Source organism: Cebus imitator, unplaced genomic scaffold (assembly GCF_001604975.1).
Source record: "Cebus imitator isolate Cc_AM_T3 unplaced genomic scaffold, Cebus_imitator-1.0 Scaffold281, whole genome shotgun sequence".
NCBI lineage: Eukaryota > Metazoa > Chordata > Mammalia > Primates > Cebidae > Cebus > Cebus imitator.
Genome location: NW_016107596.1, coordinates 3,741,635 through 3,767,325, shown reverse-complemented (window position 1 = coordinate 3,767,325; position 25,691 = coordinate 3,741,635). Strand labels below are relative to the sequence as shown.

At 46.1% G+C, this 25,691-nt stretch overlaps 1 protein-coding gene across 2 annotated transcripts in view; it reads right to left on the bottom strand.

Annotated features, from left to right (window-relative positions):
• SRGAP3 (SLIT-ROBO Rho GTPase activating protein 3) overlaps positions 1 to 25,691 on the bottom strand; it is a 261,902-nt gene that overhangs the window by 58,049 nt on the left and 178,162 nt on the right. For both annotated transcript variants that reach the window (XM_017501593.2, XM_017501594.2), the window contains exons 5-10: positions 18,702 to 18,887; positions 14,915 to 15,043; positions 13,237 to 13,458; positions 11,763 to 11,864; positions 8,600 to 8,797; positions 5,861 to 5,945 (exon numbers count right to left, since the gene is read on the bottom strand). In XM_017501593.2, the coding sequence (XP_017357082.1) occupies positions 5,861 to 5,945; positions 8,600 to 8,797; positions 11,763 to 11,864; positions 13,237 to 13,458; positions 14,915 to 15,043; positions 18,702 to 18,887 (922 nt within the window). The remainder of the gene's footprint in view (positions 1 to 5,860; positions 5,946 to 8,599; positions 8,798 to 11,762; positions 11,865 to 13,236; positions 13,459 to 14,914; positions 15,044 to 18,701; positions 18,888 to 25,691) is intronic.

Genomic DNA, 25,691 nt, shown 5'->3' with positions numbered 1-25,691 from the left:
CCCTAGATCTCACTCACCAAATACTGGCAGTATTATTCCAGCCACTGCTCCAAAAATGCTTTCCATTTCCTAATATTCTAAGTACTGCTTCCAGTTCAGAATCTCTGAAACCAGTACTGTCTAGTAGAAATTTATACAAGCCACAATTTCTGGTGGCTACATTATAAAATGTTAAGAGAAACAGGTGACCCTGGGTGCGGTGGCTCACACCTGTAATCCCAGCACTTTGTGAGGCTGAGGTGAGTGAATCACTTGAGGTCAGGAGTTTGAGACCAGCCTGGCCAACATGGTGAAATGCCATCTCTACTGAAAATACGAAAATTATCTGGGTGTGGTGGCGGGCACCTGTAATCCCAGTTACTTCGGAGGCTGAAACACAAGAATCGCTTGAACCCAGGAGTTGGAGGTTGCTGTGAGCTGAGATTGTGCCACTGCACTCCAGCCTGAACTACAGAGCTAGACTCCATCTCAAAAAAAAAAAAAAAAAGGAAACAGGTGAGATTAATTTTTGTGATATATTTCATTTGACCCATTAAAACGATTATCATTTCAACATGTATCAATATAGAAAATTAATAAGATATTTTCTATTTTGTGTGGATGTTTGTGCTAACTCTTCAAAATCTGGTGTTAATATTGCACCTCCCAATTCAGACTAGCCATGTTTCAAGTCTTCATCAGCCACACATGGCTAGTGGCCACCATACTGGACAGCACAGCTCTCAACTCTGAAATCCCACCCAGCATTAACATTAAGAGAACTTTAGAAGAAAGAATCGAGCATTTTCTCTACAGAAAAAAAAAAAAAAGGAAGAAAAAAGAGAAAATAAAAAAGAGGCAGAATGGGACCAGGAAGGGAAATAAGGAGAGGAAGAGGGTAACCTGGGTCTGAAAACAGAATTAGAGGCAAATCAACAGGAAACTCCTTAATTCCTGAGCAAAGCCACAAGCAGTTACATCGGTGGAATTGGAAGCAAAGACCAAAGCAGGGAAGGAGAAAGGTTAGGTAAAATAGGTAAGCTCAGCTAGGTGCAGTGGCTGACACCTGTGATCCCAGCACTTTGGGAAGCCAAGGTGGGCAGATCATGAGGTCAGGAATTCGAGACCAGCCTGGCCAACATGATGAAACCCCATCTCTACTAAAAAAATATAAAAATTAGCCTGGCATGGTGTCAGGTGCCTGTAATCCCAGCTACTCAGGAGGCTGAGGCAGGAGAATCCCTTGAACCCAAGAGGCGGAGGTTGCCGTGAGCCGAGATCACATCTTAAAAAACAAACGAACAAAAAAAAACAGGGAAATTTGTCCTGTTTGATTTGACTGTGTGCTTGGAGTCAAGAGCAAATTCCTACCAGACACCAGTTTGGGTAAAATTTTCAGGTAAACTCAAGCCTTCCTGTTAGAGCAGATGGCAACCCATGAAAGTGGTCAGGCAATAGCCTGAGATTACAGTGGACAAGGAGGCTTAATTTCCTGTTCCCCCTCCTCTGGGTTCCCAAGCTGTCCACTCTTCTATGCACTCAACATGGTCTAGTTACAATGCCCTTCTCTCAATTCTTTTAACCCACCACATCTTTTCCAGCATTTGCAAATGCTGTCCCCTCTTCCCCAGAAACTCTTTCCCTGGTTTTTCACGTGACTGACACCTTCTCATCCTTTAGTTTCAGCTGAAAGAGTAATTCCCCTAGGAAGCCTCTCTGATCACCCTATCTAAAGCAGGTCCCCCCACCATCTCTCCCCAACATATATACGATTGTTCTCTATCTCAAATTTTTCACTCATGGCACTTAACACAATTATAACCCCCACCCCCCACCCTATTCCCCGTTTTTTTTTGTTTGTTTGTTTTTGTTTTTAAGAGACAGAGACTTCCTTTGTTGCCCAGGCTGGAATGCAGCGACATGCTCTTGGCTCACTGCAGCCTCCACTGCATTGCCTCAAACAATTCTCCTGCCTCAGCCTCCTGAGTAGCTGGGATTACAGGACTACCACCACACCCAGCTCAATTATCATTCTTTACTTAGTATTTGTTTACCATTTGAGGTCTCTCTTTTCCATGAAGGCAGGGACCTTACCTTTCTGCATACCACTATCTCCCCAGGCCTGGCCAAACAAAATGCCTGTGTCCTTGGATAGACAGATGGGGGCAGGTAGAAATCAAAGGTTTCAGGATGTGAAATATAAAATATATTTTTAAAATATATTTTACAGTTGCTGGTTCAGTCATTTTCTAGAAAGTCAGATGGCCTGGTCCTGGTGGCCATTTTGCTCTATAATGGGTGATTACATCTTGGCCTGAAAAAGCTATGCTTCTTCTCTTCTATAGGCAGTGTACTATTCATTCATCCTTGAAGGGCTTTCAGAAATTGAAAAACCACCCATAACCTTGAGTGTAAACCCTAGAGCTTACAAACTACCCACACCCCAGAGCAATAAAAAGGTCATAAGTCTATAACTCAGCGATGATGATGAACTGAGAATTCTCTGACCAATAAAATGGCATAGTGACAGCCAGCATGTGTGTGCTTTTGCTCCCAAGAGGCGCCAGTGACATCCTTTGTAACAGTGAATGCTATTTGCCGAGCACCTGGAAGCTTTTTGACTTGTGTGTTTGGGGTCAATCATGTTCTCAAATTTGCTTCTAAGTAAAGCTGACCAAAAAGACCTTGGGGTTTCATCTAACTTGTAGTTTCATTGAGCCATCCTGTCAAAAGAGTACAGTAGTCCCCGCTTACCTGTGAGAAATACATTCCAAGACCCAGCGGATGCCTCAAACTGTGGATAGTCCCAAATCCTACACGCCTTCTGTTTTTTCGATCTGATAACCAAGACAGCTACTAAGTGGCTAGTAGGTGCGTACCAAATCCAGGGTGGATATGCTGGACAAAGGGAGGATTCATGTCCTTGTGGAGATGGAGTGTGACGGCATAAGATTTCATCGTGCTACTCAGAACAGTGAGAAATTCAAAACTTATGAATTGTTTATTTCAGGAATTTTCCATTCTAAATTTAGAGGGAAGGATGAAGAAAAGGCTCACGGCAACTAAGTCTTCCCCACTCCTATCCCTCAATTAAGGAGTTTTAACAAATGTCTACCCCTATGTATAACCACCACTCAAATCAGAATATGGAACATTTATTTCTATCAGCCTCCAAAGCTCCCCAGCTCTTACTACCCAGAACACACAATATCTTCAGGCCACAGTTAACCACAAGTAACTGAAACCATGGAAGGCAAGGCCACAAATAAAGGAAAGCTACTGAACTTTAGAGAAGCTGAGGCACTAGATATGATACTTCAACTCATTTAAAAGAAAAGAAGCCTTGTATCTTTCTAGCCAAAATATACTGTTGGCTCCATATTTCTCACCTGCTTTCAAGATTTCCAGTTCATCCCCTCCCAATACAAAATAGCCCTCACATGGCATAAAAAGGCCACTGATGCAGCTGTAACCCTACCCTACTCTTAGAGAGTTCTACTGAATAGAAGAACCAAAATGCTCAGGAAAAGGTGAGTCACCAGTTGACACTCAGAAGGATGAATTCGCTAAGATTCTGAGCTCTCTTTGGCTTGCTGATTTTTTGTTTTCTCTCATTCCTTCCCCCAATAGGCAATTTCCAATTTATCAGTTAGGTCAGTGCAAATTCTCCTGGTTGCAAATTCTCCCTTTTCACTCAATGCCCTAAGAATCTACATGTATCTTTATCGTATAGTGGCTATATAAAAATGACTAGAGATTTCGTCTCAATTTACTCAGCTTTCACCTTTTCCAGTCATTCAGTAATTCATTAACTTCAGTTGATAATAATGAATCAGTATTCATTAATGCTGACAAATATGCCATACTAATGTAAAATGTCAATAATAGGGCAAACTAGATGTAGAGTATATGAAAACTTCGTACTATCTTCCCAACTTTTCTGTAGCTCTAAAACTGCTTTAAAATAGAAAGTTTTCTTTTTTAAAAAACAAAACAGACAAAAAAAACTTCTCTAGAACTGAGCAGTCTATCAAGAACCATCCAGTTGTTGAAGGAAGCACAGTGAGCCTTTCCACGGCCAGCTCACAGAAACATGGGAGTACAGAGATTCTTCCAGATGGCTTTTTCTTATCTGTCCCTCTACTTCTGAAACTGCATTTTCCAGGAGTTTTTTGTTGCTAATCAGCTCAAAACTCAGAAGAGGGACTGGTAAAGCCATCTTAGAGCAAGGCATAGTTGAAGGCTAAATAAACCTGGAGGACCAAATGGACCAGGAGTTATGCCAACCAAAACTAAATATGGTGATGATGATGATGATGATGATGACTGTCATCATCATCATCATCATCATCATCATTTGAGTTGGGAATACAAAGCAGCCCCGGGAGAATGGGAGCAATGAAAGGAAAAGCTGCCTTTGTCTGGTAAGGGCACCCGACAGACAAAGCCAAGGGCCTCTTTAGTCATCAAAGCTCCACTGTGCTTCTGCGCCAAGAAGGTGTGGGCAGGCCACTGCACCAGGATCAGGACCTTATTTTTTTTTTTTAAAAAAGATCTAGCTTTCTAAACTCAGCATCTGATTTCAAAAATGCAAGTAGCCACCTACTCATATGGTCCTGCCTTTTGTTACCTGGCTCATGAGGAACAGCCCCCTGCCCTGTGCCTATAAACACCAATCCTCCTCTTTAATGCTAGTCTTAGAAGCTGCCCTCACGCACATACATCCTGAGCTCCACTCTTGGACTTTCTTCCTTTCTCCTCCATTCTCACTTTTTTTCTTCCCTCTTTGCTACCCATACTCCTCCACATCCCCCTTACACCCTGGCCTGATACTGAAGGGTTGGTATGGGTAAAATTTAGAGGGAAAGAATGAAGAAAAAGCTCACTGCAACTAAGTCTTCCCCATTCCTATCCCCCAATCAATGAGTTTTAACCAATGTCTACCCCCATGTGTAATCACTCCTCAAATCAGGATATGGAACATTTATTTCCATCAGCCCCCAAAGCTCCCCAGCCCTTACTACCTAGAACACACAGAACTAATCTGCAGTGACAGAAACAGAGCAGAGTAGAGCATAGGGGGCTGACTGCAAAGGAGTACAAGGGATATTTGAGGGTGACAGAAATGCTCTATCCCCTGATTTGGGTGGTGGTTACCCATGCAGACGCAAAGGCCCTAGGGCAGGAATAAGCTTGGTGAGTCCTGAAGGGCAGAAATTTGCTCAGCATGGCTGCAGCACAGTAAGGGAGAGGAGAATGACGGATGAGGTCAGGGAAGCAGGCAGAAGCCAAGTGCTGTAAGGCCTCACGTGTCATAGGAGCAGCTGGGATTTTATTCCAACCCCCAACGGAAGTCATTGGGTGGCTTTCAGCCTAGTCTCCAGCTCCCTCAAGGACCAAACCCTGACCTACATGTATGGATTTTCCTTTTCTGGACCTAGAACCCTGACAAGACCCTCCAGTAGTATTCCTTGCAAATAGTGTCTGCTGAAAAATGTCAGTGTTGGCCTCTGAGGCCCTGGATTCCCACTCCCTACCTGATGGGGGCCACTCTATCACTTTGCCTTGGACCGTCCCTGCCAACCTAAACCAAGACTTGTGGTTGCCCTCTATTTTCTTTTTGCCTTATTTATTTATTTTTCTTTCTATTAATCAAAAAGCAAGTCACACCCTCTATTTTCTATAGCCAGATTGGACCCCTCAAGGCATCAGTACCCAGGTGATTTTCCCAGCCTGCCCAGTCCTGGTAGGGAAGTCCAGATTCATTCTGCCAGGTGCCCGCTGCCTCAACCTTAAACAGCTCAACACGTCAGAGGGTAACAGCGAAATGCAGTGGGGAACACAGCTCCTCCCAGAGGGCCTCTGGGAGGCCCTCACTCACCTTCGCCCAGGGTCTGCTTGAGTAAATCGTGCTTGGCCTGCAGCTTGGTGATGAGGTTACTGCCATTCACATATTCTTTAAATTTCTGTAAGACACAAGGCACAAGGAAGTTATAGATTGGAAGGCCAAGTAATGGGATCTCTGCCTCTACAACTGACCTCTGGGACAGGAAAGCCGAAGAGAGATCACGTCACCTGCAGGGACCCTGGCGCAGGGAACAGAGAGACCTCTGCGTCTGCGCCTTTGCTTTCCTCCATCTAGATCCCCAGCGCTGCCATGTGGAGGACAGCTCCTTGCAAGGCTCCTGGCCTTTCAGGTAAGGGGTTAGGAATACAAAGCAGTTCTGGGGAGAATGGGAGCACTGAAAGCTGCCTTTGTCAGGTAAGGTCTGTGTGGAGACAAAGCAAAGGGCCTCTGAAGTCATCAAAGCTCCACTGTGCTTCTGTGCCAAGAGTACAGAAATGGGAGCCGTCCCAGGGTCCACGCAGCCGAGGCCAGAGAGCTTTATCGGATCTATCAGAGAGAAGGCTTGGAACAACTCTTCCTTTCATCTGGCCGGTTCTGAAGGAGAAAGGGTCTGCAGTCCCCTGAGCGGCTTTCCCATTAAAATAACCCAAATTGCAGTGGGCAATAGGATTTTCTTCTTTGGACAGATGAGAAAAATTAAGTTTGCACCAGGAAGTGATTTGTCCAAGATCCCATGGAAAGTCAGCCATGGGCTAGGCCCTAGCCCCAGCCTGTTTCCTAGTTCAGGGCCCTGGCCAATGCAGTGCACCTTACAGCAGCACTGAGGGACAGAGAACAGGCCAGACAGAAACACATCTACCTGCTCGGAACTCAGCCTGGGCCTCGGCCACTTTTATACAGGTACCAGCTTCCCCCACCCACACAGTCCCAGAGCCCCGCTAGGCATGCCTCTGCTGCATGGCCAGCTGCTAGAGGGTGGACTCCACACCCAGCTCATCTCCGGCTCCCCAGTGCCTAAAGCTGTGACTGGCTTAGAGTAGGTGCTGAAAAATTTCAATGGATTCCTGCCCTCTTGAAGCTTATGTGGTTGGGTGGAGAAGGAAACAATAAATGAACAAAAACGGTAAGTAAGATACCACTTGGTCAGGTGGTGGTGAATGCTATGGATAAAAAGAAAGCAGAGCTGAGTATGTTGACTCACACCTGTAATTCCAGCTACTCAGGAGCCTGAGGTGAGAGGATTGCTGGAGGCCAGAAGTTCAAGACCAGCCTAGGCAACTTAGCAAGACCAAGTCTCTAAAAAAGTTAAGTTTAAAAAACTAGCTAGGCATGGGGATGTGTACTGTAGTGCCAGCTACTCAGGAGGCTGAGGTGAGAGAATCACTTGAGCCCAGGAGGCCGAGGCTGCAGTGAGCTATGTTTATGCCATTGCACTCCATCCTGAGCAATAAAGTGAGACCCTATCTCCCAAAAAAGTAAATAAATAAAATAAAGTGGGAACGGTGGACTGTAAGTCCAGGAAGACCTCCCTGCAAAGCGGGCATTTGAGCCAAAGCCTGAAGAAGGTGGAAAGGGGGCCATGTGGGGACCTGCGGGAAGGAGCTTGCAAGCAAGGGACATGGCAGTTACAAAAGCTGAGGATAAAGTCAAGGAGGTAGATGTGACTGCCCCAAATTTATCTGCTAGTTTCTCAAAGAGAAATCCACTCTATTGCCCCAGCCAGCACTCTAAAAAAGGGGCAGAGAAAAGTGAGTTGCAGAGGCTCAGATACCCCCAAGTAAAGTGTAGAGGAGGGTCTCTAACGTCACCACCTTCCCATTGACAGCTGTGGGGAAAGAGCCATTGGAGTTGGGGCTGACATATATACAAATAAGACTGGGGTCATCTCACACTGGCCCACCCTGATGGGTTTCTGGAATGACTGGGCTGGTGGGAGGTTGTGGTTTCCCCCCTCCTTTTCCATGGTCCTTGGCTTCGATGACCTGGCCTGTTGGCCATTAAGAGTCACTTCCCTGGGCCGGGTACAGTGACTCATACCTATAATCCCAGCACTTTGGGAGGCCGAGGAGGGTGGATCAGAAGGTGAGAAGATCGAGACCACCCTGGCCAACACAGTAAAGCCCCATCTCTATGAAAAATACAGAAAAAGAAACCTTAGCCAGGCATGGTGGTGCATGCCTGTAATCCCACCTACTCGGGAGGCTGAGGCAGGAGAACCACTTGAACCCAGGAGGCGGAGGTTGCAGTGAGCCGAGATCGCGCCACTGCACTCCAGCCTGGGTGACAGAGTGAGACTCTGTTTCAAAAAAAAAAAAAAAGTCACTCCCCTTTGTATCCAGCAGAGCCTTTGACAGTTTTCAGAGACATATATGTTTGAGGACATTTTTTCCAAAGCCCACAACTAAATTTAAGACAATTCAACATGATAATCTATATATATAATTTTAGGGTTATTACTTGGGACTTGTTCCTGAAGCTGTTAGCCATTTTCTTATCACCTCACTGAATAAAATTGTCTCCATTTTTTTTCTAGAGCAAAAAAATTTCAATAATCATCACCCAAGATCAATGCCGATGCTACCCATTGGGAATTCACTTTCTGCATTTCAGAAAACCAAGCCAGGCAACTTAATTTTAAAAGCATGGTGGTAAAGTCTTAGGTCCAACTGACCCATATAGTTTCTCTGGCTGTCAGTCGCTTGGGTTGCTCCTGAAAAGTCACTGCCAGTGGGTCAGCAGACAGTGTGGTTCTGGGTCTAGGATGACACTTACTGTAAAATAAAACATTTCTGTTTCCTGCTGGTTGGCTCTCCTCTTGGCAATGTTGATCTTGCTCATGTAGGTCTCAGAGGCAGCGGACTTGACAGACTCCGTTGATCGACTATGTTGGAAGGCATCGGAGACATCAAAGTCCTCCACCGTCAGCATATCCTGCAAGGTCTGCATGGTGGCATCCAGGGTTTTCCTAACCTGCGGAAACACAGCAGATTGACAAAAGTCCTGTATTCTCACACTGTTGTTGACACCTGAAGTCCCTTTTTCAACTGCCACTTTACTTCTTCCATATAAAGTCCCTAGGATATAGGCAGAACCAAAATAATCCTTCTCACTGTATTAATGTGGAAAACACAAATTAGTCACCAGCCCAAAATCACACAGCTGGCTGGGATCAGAAGCCAGGTTTCCCAATTTAAAGACATTTTATTGCATGGCTTATGTCAGAGAGAATCTTGAGGAATGTTGTGACAAATGAGGAACCCAGGTTTCTAGGTCTATTTCTCCTGGCCTAATTATGTAACTGCAAACTAGCTCCTCCAATGCAAGGTGGTCAGGTGAGTAGGAACAACAGACATGCTCTAGTTCTCTTCATTCAGAGAAGGATAGAGACAAAGTTGACAATGGTGGGCAGACATCCATCATGAACAAACTCTCCAGCTATCTGCTGCTGGACTCCTATCAAAAGCCCGGCTGAGAAAAGAAAATTCCAGGAAGACAGTTGCTGAGGCACACATTATTCAGTTAGGACTCCAGTTTTTCTCCTGGAATTTTGAGGAATCACCAGAAGCCTGCAAAAACAGGGCCCATGGACCCTGACGTCCCAACACCCCTTTGTGCAACTGTGCCTAAAGGGCAGATTCTTTGCTTTGGAGGCTAGTTCCAAAAACAGTCCCTGGAAAAACTGCCTCAATGTTTGTATAAAATTGTTGTCACTCATGGTCTGTTTCTTGTCACTCAGACCTGAGCTTAAATGTCACCTTCTGGTGACATCAGTCCCCCCAATTTCTTCACTCAGTGCCTATCACTGTCTAATATTTTCCAAGCTCATTCATTTATCGGCTTGTTTTTGTGTTTTGTAAATGAAAAATAAAATTCTAAGCCCTCATCCATCTGAATAGACCTCTACTCTTGGTCAGGTGCATTCCAAAGTTAACCTGAAAAATTAGTTCAGGGCATGAAGGGAAGGGGCAGGCAAACCTGCCTCATTATACCCACCTCCTTTTTGATATTACTGTTAGAACAGACTCTAAGTCTGACAGAAACATTTACAGTCTATTGTCTAAAGCATACTACCCGGAGGTTTCATCTGTATGATAAAACCTTGGTCTGCCCAACCCTTTATCTCAACCCAGACATTCCGTTCTTTAGACAATAACTTAACTCTTTCAACCAATCACCAATCAGAAAATCTTTGAATCTGCCTATGACCTGAAAGCCCCTGCTTCCAGACCAAATATATCTTACATGTATTGATCAATGCCTTACATTTCCCTAAAATGTACAAAACCAAGTTGTGGCCCAATCACCTTGGGTATACGTTCTCAGGATCTCCTGAGGGCTGTGTCACAGGCCCTTGGTCACTCATATTTGGCTCAGAATAAATCTCCTCAAGTATTTTATGGAGTTTGACTCTCTCTGTTGACAGTTTTAATTATCATCTGTCTTTTTTCATGAGAATATTCCCTCCTGGAGAGAAGGTGCTATGTTGTGTTATGTTCACTCACTTTATTCTCTATAATGTTTGGCACATAGTATGTGCTCTATAAATATTTGAATAAATGTCACTTGAATTAATACTGTTGAATGAATACACGAATCAATTCTTTCTAACGCAGCAAGACAGGAAGCTTGGGTTCAAAATTAAGCATACTCAAGCCTGTTAGAAGCTCATACAGAGGAACAGTGGCTTCATTCTCCTTTCTTTGGACCTGATTTCCAAGTTAAATTCCATTAATGTTATGATCCATATACTATTCCATGTAAACAATTTAAAATCCTTTGGGGGAAGATGTAGGGCTTAAATAAATAAAGAAAACACACTGTTCATCTCCTGTCTCTTGCCAGGTTTGAAAAACAAATATATAATTTGTCTCCATACAACCTCCCCCCAGGGACTGCACTGATTTGCTATCATCCTGAGCTCCAATCTGTCTCACATTTGTCCTAGGTCTGTCCTTTGCGGAGATGAAAAGCAAAGCTGCCCTCTCTGCCCAGGATAGCACTCTTGAGATTTGAAGACCAGGACTGTATCTTCCCACCTCCCACTATGACTGCACTTTCAAGAATAAACCTGCCCATGACCTTGAGTGTCACTCCCCGCATCCTGATGTCCTTTCTCCAGGGGCCTCCAGTTAGTTGACATCCTCTTTGGAGGAGGAGGTTGGAATACGATGTTTCCCATGTGGCCTCTTCAGTCCACATCAGAACAGAGCCACTGCACTGGTATTTCCATCTGCACCCACCTGCTGAGAATCCTATGCCCCCCAGCTACAGGGGAGGGAGGCTGGGCCTGTTAAGACTGACCTGTTCCTTGGAGCTCAGAATCTATGACACATTTAGTGTTCCCTGGTTGTTTATTTCATTGTGTAATTTAAAATAGCTAGTGTATTTTCTAATGATAAAATAGAAATTCATTGCAGAAAACAAAAGAAAGCTCAAAGAAGTAAACAGAAAGCACCTATCACCCCACAACCCAAACCTAATAACTAATAGCATTCAAGCACTTCCCTGCAGTCTTTTTTGTATGCCTAGGAATATACGCATGCTTTAGTTTACTCCAGTTATGGCAATACAGAACATAGGCTCCTATTTCCTTTTGTTTTTGTTTGTTTGTTTGTTTTTGGAGATGGAGCGTCACTCTATCACCCAGGCTGGAGGGCCGTGGCATGATCTCAGCTCACTGCAACCTCCGCCTCCCAGGTTCAAGCAATTCTCTTGCCTCAGTCTCCCGCCTTTTGTTTTCCTTCAATTTAACATCATATAAGTGTTCCCCCAGGCTATTAGTGATTCTTGGTGTGTGTGGTTTTAATGATTGTGTACTATTCCATCTTATAAATGGAGCCATCATTTCTTATGCATTCCATGGCACAAGTAGACTCCCCGGGACAAGCCAAGCCTTCCAAAGGAAGTCCCTTACAGGGTAGAGGCACTCACTCACCTCCTCATTCTCTATCTTGAGGGTGGCCAGTCTGGACTGCAGCTGGTGATACCGCATGAGCAGTTCTGTCTGGACGGGCTGCTGAGCGCTGACCTGGCATACCTGCAGGAATAACAGCCACCATCTGTGGTTGCCCTGTGCCCTCCTCACCTGTGTGGAGCTAGGGCAGGGCTACCATTAACATCCCAATCCAGGAAACAGGCTCGGAAAGGTTGAGTGCCCTGCCCATGGTCACAGAGCTCATACGTGGCTGTGGCAACCAAAGCCAGATGAGAACCAGGGTCTCCCTACTCAAAGTCTGCCCTCTTGCCATTGCCAGGTGTGGCCTTTCCGTCATGATCTACATTTGGGAAGCACTTGAAGGCTTACAAAGAACCTTAACATACTCTTATTAAGCAAAACTAATTGGTTAATTTCAAGGCGAGAAGTTGTGGCAGGAAAGCAACCACCTAAGAGAAACCAATAGAAAAAAAAAACCTAAGTGAGAAATGACCAGGGGTGTGCTCACTGTGCTGCAGACCAATGCTGCACTGGGGCAACCCTGAGACAATGCACTCTCACAGCTCATAGCTCCTCATCCCCCAGCAAATGACTAGGTGAGAGCTTTCTTTTTTTTGAGACAGGGTCTCACTTTGTCACCCAGGCTGGAGTGGAACCTTATCGGTTCACTGCAACCTCCACCTCCTGGGTTCAAGCTTCCTCACCCCTCCCATTCCAGCAAGTACCACAGACGGCCCAGCTGAGCCTCACTGGGACCCAGAGGTTGGCTGGGTCTGAGACACTGTTCAAATGGGTTCCCTCAATGCCCAAAGGGAGCAATGACACAGACAAACTCAAGGAACTACTGCGTAAGGAATTTTGTAAGCCTTGGGTAACTAGCAGGGCTGTGTTAGGGCCAGTGACAGGGTCGTCTTCTTCCCATTTGTTTTTCACTTGTTTTCTTTTGGGGTTTTTGTGTGTGTGTGTGTGTGTGTGTGTGTGTGTGTGTGTGTGTGTGTGTGTGTTTTTCAGAATGTAATAAGGATCTGAGCAGCACAAGCACTGAAGGAACTCAATTGTCTGGTGTATCAAAGGCTTGCAGTGTTGAAGGAAGGGAGCTCTGCCCACACCCTGGTGAAATGCGCCAGCCTGAATGGCTGTGGTGAGGCTCAGGCTTCCCATGCACCTCACCTGGGCATCTAAGGGAAGAACATGAGCCTGGGTGCAGACTGGGGCTCCCTTAGAGTATTCTAGACATAACTGGGAGGGGCTTTAAGGGAAGCCAAGGTCCTGCAATTATGCACAGGGGGGACTTGAGACCACAAGATTGGAGTATTAGTGGTAAACTCCTTGGCTGGGGAAGCCTATGAACCAAGAGCTTGACCCCAGGCCTCGGATAGAAACTTCCTGTATGTGCAACCAGGGCTGATGTTCTGGAGCACATGGGAGAAGAGAGGGAGGCAGCCCCAAGCCCAGGCTCCTGGGGGAAGCCTACCTCATCCCCCATGTGGGGCTGGAACTCGAACTTGAGTGGAGGGCAGAAGACCTGGTTGCACATGTCCATGACTGTGTGTTTGTCGCTTCGGGAATCCAGGTTGTCCACCGCATTCTCAATGACATCCAGCCCCTCGTGGCGAGACGTCTCCAGGTTGTATTCAGCTGAGAGGTAGGTCCGGAAGGTGCGGGCCAGGCTGGCATGAAAGCCCAAATCACAGCACTTGGGGAGAGGCAACAACAGAAGGATGCGGGTGAGAGTCGGGACGTGGAGGGGTGGTCACCAGCAACCACAGTGTTATGACTACCTCCCTTTCCACAGCCGAATCTTCTATCCCAGAGGTCCCGAGGCACTTTGGAATCCTACCGCACAAACAGCACCGTGGCCCTCAGGGGGAGTTGCAGTGGAGATATGGGCAATAGCAGAACTAAGCTCCCTACATTCACCATCTTTCTCTTCTTTAAGGTGGTGTGTATGCATCCCCTCCACCTGGAATACTCTTCTTTCAGAATTCAGTTTAGAGGTCACTTCCTCCAGGAAGCCTTCCTTGATATTCTCCCCACTCAGAGTTGGTCAGGTGTTCCTACTCCAAGTGTCCACGTTTCCCTCCACTTCCCTCACTGTGACCCTTGCCACTTAGTATTAAAATCACCTATCAACATGTCCTTGGTAAGGTAAGCTCCCCGAGGGCCGACCCACTGGTTCCTGCACCTCAAGTTCTAGACCACAGCAGGTGCTCAAATTAAGATATGGTAAATGAATGAATAAAAGGGCTGAAAGAGCAAAAAGGAAAGTTGAAAGGTAGTAAAGAGGAGAGTCTGGCCTTGGGCCATTTGGGAGCTCCATTTCCTTGTGATGCTGACAATGGGTCCCCCTCTGGAACCATGGGAATAGCAGGAGCCCCCTGACTTCCTGATAGGATACACCAGGAAAAGGGCTCATCAACCAGTACCAAGCCCTTACTAGGCATGGACAGGGTCAGCTCCCCCATCTGTGCAGGAAGAGGGACACAAGAGAAACCCAGTCCTGGCTCCCACTTAGATGACACAGAAGCCCTCGCCAGCACCACCACTCAGTGTTCTTTCTCCTAGTCTGCTTGTCCCTGCCGCGTGTCCTGCACAGCTGGTACTTGGGGATTCAGTGTTCTGTTCTCCATTTGCTTAAGCTCCCCAATTTCTCCCAAGATAACCTCCCTACACAAAGCTGATCCGCATAATTAATTCTATCTCATTTGCTATTTTCCTTCACATGTATGTGTGTCTGGCCGAGCGGCCCTGGGGGCGCTAAACATATTACTAATAACATCTCCTTTATCACACTGAGAAATCCGCCAAGGCATGAACTGTATATGGTTCACCCCTGAACCCCTCAAACCCAGCAAAGCACCTGGTGTCCAGGAGGGTACCTGGGAAGTTGGCACTGGATATACGACTGCCCAAGCCAACTGCACAGGAGCCACCAGAGGCCCATGTCCCACTAGTGAAAATAGACACCAGGAGGTAACACTCATTTTCCAGCTCCCAAACATTCGCTGCCCTTCCCTTCCAGCAGGGCTCAAAAGACTCCTGGCTATCCGAGAATGTCAGCTAAAGACAAAGATCAACCCCTCCTTCAGCCAGTGTTATGCACCAGCCCCGGTATGGGCACTGTTCAGTCCCAGCCTCCCTAGGGAGCTCACATCGATCAGATCGGAGACGTCATGGATGTAGTATTTGCTTATAGCTGCGTTGGTGGCTGCCAGATTGAGCAAGTAGTCATTTCGGGCCTTTGTGCATTTCAGCTTGTTCTCAGAGTACTTGGCCTGCCTCTGGAAGAAGAAAAAAGTAGATGTAAGGGCAAGCCATCTAAGAGGACAGGACTTATGATTTTCTTTTATTTTTTTAGAGTCAGGGTCTTGCTCTGTCACCCAGGCTGGAGAACAGTGGTGTGATCACAGCTTACTTCACCCTCTATCTCCTGGACTCAAGCAAACCTCCTACCTCTGGCTGGGACTATAGATGCATGCCATCACACCTGGTCAGTTTTTTTTTTTTTTTTTTAAGTTTTGTAGAGATGGTGGGGTCTCACTATGTTGCCCAGGCTGGTCTGGAACTCCTGGCCTCAAGCCATCCTCTCACCTCAGCCTCCCAAAGTGTTAGGATTCCAGGCATGAGCCACCATGACTGGCTCAGTGATAATTATTTTCTTTATGGTAGCTGCTTACCATCCAAGCCCTGCACAGCTACACCTATGGAAGACCTCCATCTGCTAGACGGGAAAGGGTTGGACTTGGACTCAGGCAGATCCCCTGAGATTGCGCCTGTGCAGCCAATGAGGACACTAGATAAGCAGCAGCCTTCTGATGGTCCCTGCCAGGGTGGGGTGTAAATAAGACCCCTGGCCGGGCACAGTGGCTCATGCCTGTAATCCTAACAGTTTGAGAGGCCAAGGCAGGCATATCACCTGAGGTCAGGAGTTCAAGACCAGCCTGGTCAACATGGTGAAACCCCATCTCTACTAAAAATACAAAAATTAGCTGGGTGTGGTGGCACACACCTGTAGTCTCAGCTACTCAGGAGCCTGAGGTGGGATAATGACTTGAACCCAGGGGGATGGAGGTTGCAGTGAGCAAGACTGTACCACTGTACTCCAGGTCTAGGTGACAGAGGGAGATTCTGTCTCAATAAATAAATAAATAAATAAATAAATAAATAAATAAGACCACTACCCAGCACCCTCCAGCGACTTCCCAAACTGCTGCTCCTGCCTGAGGAGCCCTCCGTGCCATGGCTCCTGTCCACTTCTCAAGCCCCACCTTCCCCCATGCTCCCTCTCATTTGCTCAGCCCCCTTGGTCCATCCTTTAAGAGGCCAAGTTCATTCCTATCTCAAGGCCCTCAGTCTCGTGGTTCCCTCAGCCCGGCCAGCCATCTTCCCAAATCCCAACATGACCTGCCCCTTCACGTCATTCAGGTCCTGACTCAAGGTCTCAAGGTCAGATCGGCCTTTGACGACAGGCTCACCTACCTCTCCCCCTCCCTCTACCTACCCCTGCCCTGCTCTTTTCTTTACAAGCACTTCCACCACCTGAAATTGCATTTTTTTAAACTCCTTTATTTACTCATTGATTGTCAGTGACCTGCCACTAGAAAGTAAGTGGGGTTAGGGACTTGATCTGCCTTGTTCATTGCTAGGTCTGGTGCACACAGAAATGTCCTTGCACAATGTAGGTATTCGGTGGTTTTCAGTGACTGGAGGGCAGGAGGGAGGAGGATGGCTGTCTGGATGGGCGTGGTGGGGAGAGGAGGTGGGGGCAGTCAGAGCAGCCCATCTTGGCTGGGACCCAGCTGCCACCCAGGGAGCTACTCCTGTCTGGGCCAGCCTGGGAATGGAGGAGGAAAGAGTAAACAGGCTGGAGCGCTGTCCCCTGCCCCTTTCAGACTGAAGAGACCCCTGCTGGGTAAAATGTCAGGTCTCTGTAAACAAATGGTTTTCCTCCTTCATCTAGACATTCTTACACCTTCCTATTCCACAATGAGTTCTCAACATTTTAATTCTCTTCAGAGATCTGTAACTTTTCTCCAGGGTCCTGCCAGTTACATTCCACACCAGCCATGCACCCAACCCCCACAAAAAGTTTTGATATTCTTGGCCTATTTCCAGTGGCCCACTATGACCATGACCCTCAGATCATTTTTAGCCGTTCGTGGACTTTTCGTTAAACTCATCTGTTTTATAGATGAGGAAGTGAGAACTGGAGAGAAGTGGTTTGCCCATGAGCCAAGTAGCTAATCGAACTAAACACACAACTCTGAACTAACAATCAGCCTCTGGACTCCCAGTTAGCACTCAATTCTGCTTCTTCCTATGTTGTAGTCCTATCATTCCCTGCTTGGTTATTGTATTTTATTGGGCTATTGTGAATAATGCTGCTATTCATGTACAAGTTTTTGACAAACATATGTTTTTATTTCTTGGGTGGATATCTAGGAATAAAATTTTTGAGTCACATGGTAACTTAGTCTATGTTTAACATTTGCATTATTTCCCAAAGTGATAGAATCATTATACCTTCCCTCTAGTAGTGTATGAAGATTCCAATTTCTTTACATTCTCACCAATACTTCATATAGTCTGCCTTTTTAATTCTAGCCATCCTAGCAGGTGTGAAGTGATATTTTATTGAGTTTGATTTGCATTTCCTTAATCACTAATGATACAGACGATTTTTTTTTTTTTTTTTTTTTTTACAGGGTCTCATTCTGTTGCCCAGGTAGGAGTGCAGTTATACAATCATGGTTCACTGCAGCCTCAACCTCCCCAGGTTCAGGTGATCCTCCTAGCTCAGCCTCCCAAGTAGCTGGGACTATAGGCACATACCACCATGCCTGGCTAATGCTTTTATTTTTGTAAAGGTGGGTCTGCCATGTTGCCTAACCTGGTCTCAAACTCCTGAGCTCAAACGATCTGCCCACCTCAGCCTCCCAAAGTGTTAGGATTAAAGGCGTGAACCACCATGCTTGGCCCAGACAATCTTCCCACATACTTATTGGCTGCTCGTATATGTTTTTTTAAGAGCAACATCTATTCAAGTTCTTTGCCCCCTCCCCTTTTTTTCATAAATAGAGATGGAGTTTTGCCATTTTACCCAGGCTGGTCTCGAACTCCTGGACTCAAACGACCCTCCCGCCTCTACCTCCCAAAGTGCTGATATTACAGGCATAAGCCACTGTCTCCAGCCCTATAGCACTGTTTTTAACTAAGCCTGGATAGGGTTTCACAATCCTCAACCCAGTACTCTGGGCAATTGGTCAGAGTTGACATGAGAGATGAGACGCATTTGCCACTCCTATCAGATTTGAAAACTGGGGCTCAGAGAGGTGTTATAAATGTGGCATTTTCATAACCCAGCCCAACTGACTCCAAAGTTAGAATTCCTTCCACCATGCCCTACTAAAGGACTTTTCCAGAATCAATACACAGGGATTCTAACTCTCTCGTCTTTGAGTTGGCAATGGCAATTTTGGAATCAGCCCTTCACCGTATTTCCAGGTGCTGGTGCCTCTTGTTGAGACACATTCAGTAATCAGTTCCCACCTCACCCCCAGCCCCTAACTCGGCCATCAAATTGGCTTCCAGAACAAGCTCCTGTTCCCACTAATGCCTGATGATTCCAGCCCATGAGAGAAGGCGCTTGCTGGGCGTGAATCTTGTCACAGTTCCGCTTTCTTGTGAGTTGAGCCCCTCTTCTGCCTGCTGACCTTAGCACTAAGCCAGGCCTAACCAGTGCTAGCAGGGGCATGGCCAGCCCTGCTTCCATGGACCTCCAAAAGAGGAGATGCTGGCTACATTGTCCCATACCCCCAACCCCTACCACCCCACTGGGATGCAGGGGAATAAACGGGACGGCCAAGGCTCTCCTCCAAGAGCATGGCCCTTCCCTTTGTGCCCTGTCCCCGATCTCTCCCAGCCCAGGGCCCCACTCGCCTTCTCCTTCATCTTCTCAATCTTCTTCACGGAGCTGCGGCGCTGGGGCCGGTCCTCGTGCCGGAGCAGGTTCATGCTGAGGTCTCCGGACTTGTTAAACTGCTTCTCCTCCTGCTTCTCGGCCTCCTTCAGCTTGCTTTCTGCACTGATGCTCTCCGCATGGTACATGTGGTAGGTTTTCATGACCTGGGGGCACACGAATAGGGGAAATCAGCATCCGGTTATGGCCCATTACTGCCCTCCCTGTTGCTCCTGGCTCCATACCAAGTCCTACACTCTAGTCAGCCGCTGCCCTGGTCCCACAATACGCTCTGCGCATCTGCCTTCCTTTACTTTTGTACAGACTGAGGACTGGATAATGATGATGATGATGGTAATGGCCAGCAGCAGCAGCAGCAGCAACATCACTAAGCCCTAACTAAGAGCCAGGTGTGGGCCAGTAAAGAGGAAATTAAAAAATAATAATAATAAATAAAAAGGAGGAAATTTAAAGGGGTAACCACAACTCCAGGCATCTGGGGACTGTCCGAGGTGACAAGGCAAGCCTGCACCTTGCTCAGCTGTCCTTTCTAGCCCTGCCAGCAGTGACTCTGCCATCCCTCCCTCCCTTTCCTCCCAGTGCCACTGGGAAGGTCCCTCCTCACATCCCCATGGGACTCGAATGGGGAACATCCTCCTTATACACAAATCATTTCTCAGCTGTTTCCTGAAGTGCAATGGGCTGCAAATGGCTCTGTACCCAAAATGAGTAATATTAAGTAACCCAATAGATACTCTATGTTCTCTGGAATAAATTCATCCTTGCCTATAAAAACAATTCCTATAAAGCAAATTGCACTTTGCTACTCTACTTCCATAATAAAAATGGATACTGTTATTATAGGGAAAATTTCTGAGCCAGAAGAAATTCTAGACATTATCTAATCTAACAACCTTCTAGTTCGACAAACAAGGAAACTGAGGCCCAGAGGCGCAAAGCATCAGTGCAGAGCCACCAGACTTTGCGTCCATGTAGCCAGGACCACCAGCAAAATATAGAACTCCCACTGTGCCAGAAAGACCCCTCATGCCCCTTTGCAGCCAATCCCTGACCCCATCCTAGCCCCAATCACACATTTGCCTTGTGTCACTGGAGATTGGTTTTGTGTGTTCTAGAATCCAGTTCCATGGAATCATAAAATATAAACTCCTTTGGGACAGCCCTCTTTTTACTCAGCATAACTTTCCTGAGATTAACTGATGATGTCGTACATATCAGAACTTCTTTTTTTATGGCCAAATATTCTACTGTATGGCTAAGCCACAATCTGTTTACTTATTCATATGTCCATAGCTACTTGAGTTGTTTATAGTTTTTAGCTGTTTTAAATAAAGCTGCTATGAACGCTTATGTACATTTCTCTGTGTGGACATGTATTTTCATTTTTCTTAGGTAAATACCAGGGATGGGATGGAGGGTCATATGGTAAATATATATTTAACTATACTGGAAATCTGTTCTCTCACTTTTGATCCACCACTTTTTCTCCCAGAGCATCCTAGATTGTCTGTATCATTTTGTTAATAAATAGAGATGGGGTTCATCCATGCTGCCCAAGCTCGTCTCAAACTCCTGGGCTCAAGTGATCCTCCTGTCTCAGCCTCCCAAAGTGCTGATATTACAAATGTGAACCACCGCATCCAGCCCTTAATAAATTTCTTAAATTCATTATCATTTTCTGAGCAGACATAAATACTTTTAGTAGCCTGAGCATTGGCCGGGCCGCTTCATACCAACAGCATTTTTATTGGCCCCCAGCTAGAAATGTACTTTTCTTTTGCAATGCCAAGTTTATGAACATCTTTCTAAGCTAAGAACAAAAACAACCTTCTGGAATCCATGGCTCCTGGGCCTTGTTCATTCTCCTCTGTTGTTTGGATCACTACAACAACTAATAGAGCAGAGGCTTCCTCGTGGGAATGAAATGTGCTCCTATCTAACCAAGCCCTGTAGGTCGGGGAACTCAGAATGAATTCCTGGCCAACCCTAAAATCTTATTCCTTCTCATTTGAAGTGCTGTGAAGTGAGTTTATTAGAATGAGGAATTCTGTGACTTCTTTTTTTTTTTTTTTTTTTTTTATTTTTTCCATAATAGCCATCCTAAGGGGTGTGAGGTGATCCCAATTTTTTTTTCTTCTTTTTTTTTGAGACAGACCTTCACTCTTGTTGCCCAGCTGGAGTGCAGTGGCGTGATCCTGGCTCACTGCAACCTCCGCTTCCTGGGTTCGAGTGGTTCTCCTGTCTCAGCCTTCCAAGTAGCTAAGATTACAGGCACACACCACCACACCCAGCTAATTTTTGTATTTTAGTAGAGATGGAGGTTTCACCATGTTGGTCAGGCTGGTCTCAAATTCCTGACCTCAGGTGATCCACCTGCCTCAGACTCCCAAAGTGCTGGGATTATAGGTGTGACCACCGCACCTGGCCTCTGTGATTTTTATTATTAAATCACAGCATTGATTCATTGCTCAGAAAGTTCCTTTTGCCATAGGTCAGGAGTCAATGTGGCAACATGTATTACAGATCATGGAAGGTAAGAATATGGACAAGTGTCTGGGCTGAATCCTGATGCTCTCACTGACCAGCTGTGTGACCTTGGATAAGTCATACAAACTCTCTGCCCTCTGCTTCCTCAGCTGTAAAACAGGGATAATAATAGCACTTCCTAGGGTTGTTGTGAGTACTAAATGAGTCAATTTCTGTAAATTGCTGAGAACAATACCTTCCGCATAGTAAGAGCCATGGAGGTATCTATCAGATGCTACCACCACCACCACCATCATCATTATCATCCCTAATTTTGGCTCAGGGTTTAAGAATCTTAAACATACTCACTTGGAAATGCTTACAAGCTCTGGAGAAAATTAACTAACGTAAAGAATATTTATTTTTATGCCATGTTTCTCCCTTCTTCCTTCATCCTAAAAATCTCCCAAATTGTAAAAAAATACATAGATTTAAAATGCAGTCAACTCTTCTTCGTGGGTCTTGTTGGAAAGATTGCTTCTCTGCCTTCCATCCATTTTTTCTCATTTGCAATCTCCCTAAGACTCCTAAAACCCTCCTTCTTGCTGATTTCACCCCATCTATATGCCAGTTCCACCAAGATCATTTCCAAATAACAAAATGGACCAGAAAATGTGCCATATTGATGCGTTCTCGACATCTAGTGGCCAAAAGGGGTGACTGCAGACTTGCAGAGAAAGCAGTTGCCTATTTTGATGATCTTCATGTCTTGTTTAAAAGGACACCGGGGCCTGTCAGGGGAGGCAGTGGGAGAGAGAGCATCAGGATAAACAGCTAATGCATGTGGGGCTTAATACCTAGGTGATGGGTCGATAGGTGCAGCAAACCACCATGGCCCACGTTTACCTATGTGACAAACCTGCGGGTCCTACACATGTATCCTGGATCTTAAAATAAGTGAGTCCTTTGAGTTATTTGGATATGATCTTGGTGGAACTGGCATACAGAGAGAATGAAATCAGCAAAAGGGGAGGAGTTCTAGGAGTTTTAGGGAAATTACAAATGAGCAAAAATGGGTGGAATGCAAAGAAAGAAAAAATAAAGAAAATAAAACAGGTGTGGCTAAAAGGTTGGAACACGTGCTGTGCCTGTCTCCAGGACACCACCTTCCCCCTTCTCGACATGTCCCTCCACATCCACAGACAACCCTTGTTTCTTTGCCTCACCACCATATTGCTGGTACTTTTCAAGTCTGGATCCCATCCTGTCTGCGTTCAATGATTCCTGCTACATCTCCTTTTTCTATTTTGGCTTCTGAGTCTGCTTGCCTTACACGAATCTATCAGCTGTGTTGGGTAGTTCAGGGGAAAAGAGAGGCTTTCTATTTACAGCTAGATCTTCCTTCCAATCACCATGCATCCATCCACTCACTCAAGGTCAGCAGCCCAGCTGGGTGTTCTCAATTCCCACATATCCTTTGCCTAGTTTTCTTTTTTAATTTTATCTCCCCTTACATCATTTTCTACTCTTCTTGAGCCACAGACTATTCTTCCTGCCCTCCAACAGGCCAAACTTCCCAGAATAGCCTCTAAAACTTCATTCCAAAAATCCCATGCTTGGAGAAGATAACCCAAGAACCCTGTGGCCAAACTCCCTGTGATCTAATTGATTTCTGATTTCAAGAATAACAGTGAACTCCACTGCCCAGGGTGACTTCTGTCAGACAGCTGCCACCAAAGAGTTCACCTGGAGGCTTCTCTGACATGAGTCTATTTGTATCCTGAATCCTCTAGGTGTTTCTTTTATTTAATTACCTGATACATGGGCTTCAGCATGAATGGTCCTTAGCTCAACAGCCTAGAACAGTTTGCTCAATATTGCCAGTCCAGGATGCATTAAATAATACTTAACCTTATTTATTACTTCAAAGTTTGCAAACCTCTTTCTCTTTCTAGTGATAGAGCATTTCAATGCGTCCTTGCCCCGGTCCTGGGAGGCAGTGTGATGACAGTAACAACAATGATACCAGCTAGCCTTTATTGAGCACTTACTACATTCCAGGCCTTGCTCTATGCACTTTACCTATATTAACTCATTTATTTCTCACAAAAACCCTAAGAAATAGGCATTCTATGATCCCTGCTTTACAGATGAGAATACCATGGCCCAGAATAGGTCAGAAAGTTTCTCCAGGACAAAAGCTGGTAAATGGAGAGTCAGGATTCAAAGCCAAGGTGACTGATCCCAGAGCCTGGGCCTACTGAGCACATGGTTGTTTTGCTTTCCCTGTACCCCTTTCTCAACTGTAAAACAGGGGTGAAAGTCTCCTCCAGCCCACTGGAATTCGGGAGACTTGGTTTTGAGACTCAGCCCTCCCACTACTTGCTGGGTGGCTGTGGAGAGGCATGTAGTCTCCGTGCCCGCCTGGCAAAGATCAGAAGGGGGTAGATGAGGAAAGTGCTCTGTCAACTGCAAATTATCAAGTGACCAGCTGACAGCGGCAATGTGCCCAGGGCTGGGAAGGGGCAGAGGCGGATGCAGGAGCTCAGCTGAGGCCAAGTTGCTGAACTGGCGATGTCTGAAGAGCTCCTCAGAGTTACTCATCCACAAGTAAGGAGTTCGCTTTCCAGCTCTCCAGACCCTTTTGAGGGACTCTAGGGAAGAACCTCACAGGGACATGTAAGTTAAGACCACTATTCTTGGTCCCAGTTCAGTTGCATGTGTTCTAAGAATATAAGGGCCAAAAGGACCTCCATAAATCTCGGTGTCCTAGCCCCTTATTTAAGGAAACTAAGACTCAGAAATAGCAAGAGTGCTGTTCAAAGTCACACAAAAAGCCAGGCAGAGCTAAGACTGCAGGCCAGGTCTGTTGACTGCTAAGCGTCGTCTCTTCTGGTAATCACACTGCCTTTTGCTGTGCACACGCTGCCTTTTGCCTCCTCCCTGATCCTTGGATTCTGAAAACAGCAAAGTGTTATCTGCAGCATCCTTCAGGCCCTCATTTAAATGCAAAAGAAGGCAAACAGAATCTGGAAGTTGACAGCATACATAAAGGGACACCTGGGGCAGGATAAGGATCAGTTGTGAGGAAACAGCTTCTCAATGATGCAGTCCCTGTGTGCTTCCTCCGCCCCACTGACAAGGCTGTCCCTGGGCACAGTGGCTCTCTGCCGCCAACATTTGTATATGGGTGAAACCCTAGGCCAGTGCATGCCAAAGACCTTGAAAAAAAAAGAGAAGCAAAGTCCTAAGGCCAGGATCTTGTTATTAATTGTATGCTCTGTGCCAGAGCAGAGGCTGGTATCCAGCAAGTATCAATATATATTTGCATGAATGAATGAATGTTTGGCTTGGATGGCTGGACCAACAGATCAAAAGATCAATGGGTCAATGAATATGGCTGAATGGATGAGTAGACGGATGGACAGATGAACAGATAGGTGGGTGGGTAGGTAAATGCAGGGATGGATAGGTAGATGGGAGAGTGAATGAAAAGGAGAAAGGACAAGAAGAAGGCAGGGAGGGAGGGTAAAATAAGGGAGGTAGAATTCCATTGCCTTTGTTCTGCTGAGCATACTTGGGAGTAGGGAGATAGCTGCACCATCAATCATTAAATATTTATTGAGCAGTTCATTATGTGCCAGGTACTATGCTAGGCAATACTACAGTGTAGAAGACGTGCAGGGTCACTGCCCTCATTGGATCCACATTGTAGTAGAGACACAGGCAATTATACTAGTGATGATCACATGGTATGATAAGTGCAATGCTGAAAGGAGTACAGGCATTACAGGAAGGCTTCCTGGAGGAAATGACATCTAAACTGAACATTGCAGGAAGAGCAGCTGTTAGCAGGGTGAACAGGGCTTGGGGTGGGGATGGAGTGCCCCAGACAAAGGGAGCACAGTGAGCATTAGCCCAGGAGAGCAGGAGGCAAACAGGACTGAGGAGCCTCTGATAGGTGGAGGGGCATCAGGTATGTCTCAGCACCAGCCCATGGAACCATTTCCTCTTCCTTTCCCAGCGACTCCCCCTCAGTGGACATCTGTTGTTTTTCTCTGCCCAGACTCATCCAGTCTTCCTTCTTTGGGAACAGCCCCCTAATTTTACTTTGAGGAAATCCCCCAAATTCCCCTCCACTATTCTCAGTACATTTGGTTCATGGGAAGCTGACATCACCCTGCAATCCTGGAGCGGGCACGAGACCCCAGCCCGGCCAATCCATAAACATTATGTTCATCTGGCCATAGGGAGTTCAGCCAAGCAAATTAGATGCTACCCGGGGGCTTTGCTGGAAACACTGGGAAGGGAGTGTTCTCTTTCTGCTGGAGGACGGGGAGAGCCTGATTGGAGGAGAAGTTGCGGTGCTAGGAACCATCTTTGTCAACACATGGAAGAAGCCAGACAGATCATGAAGTCCACACAGAGAAAAACCAACCAAGTGGCAAAGACACTGATTCCCAAAGGTGGCTGGGTGGGTGGGT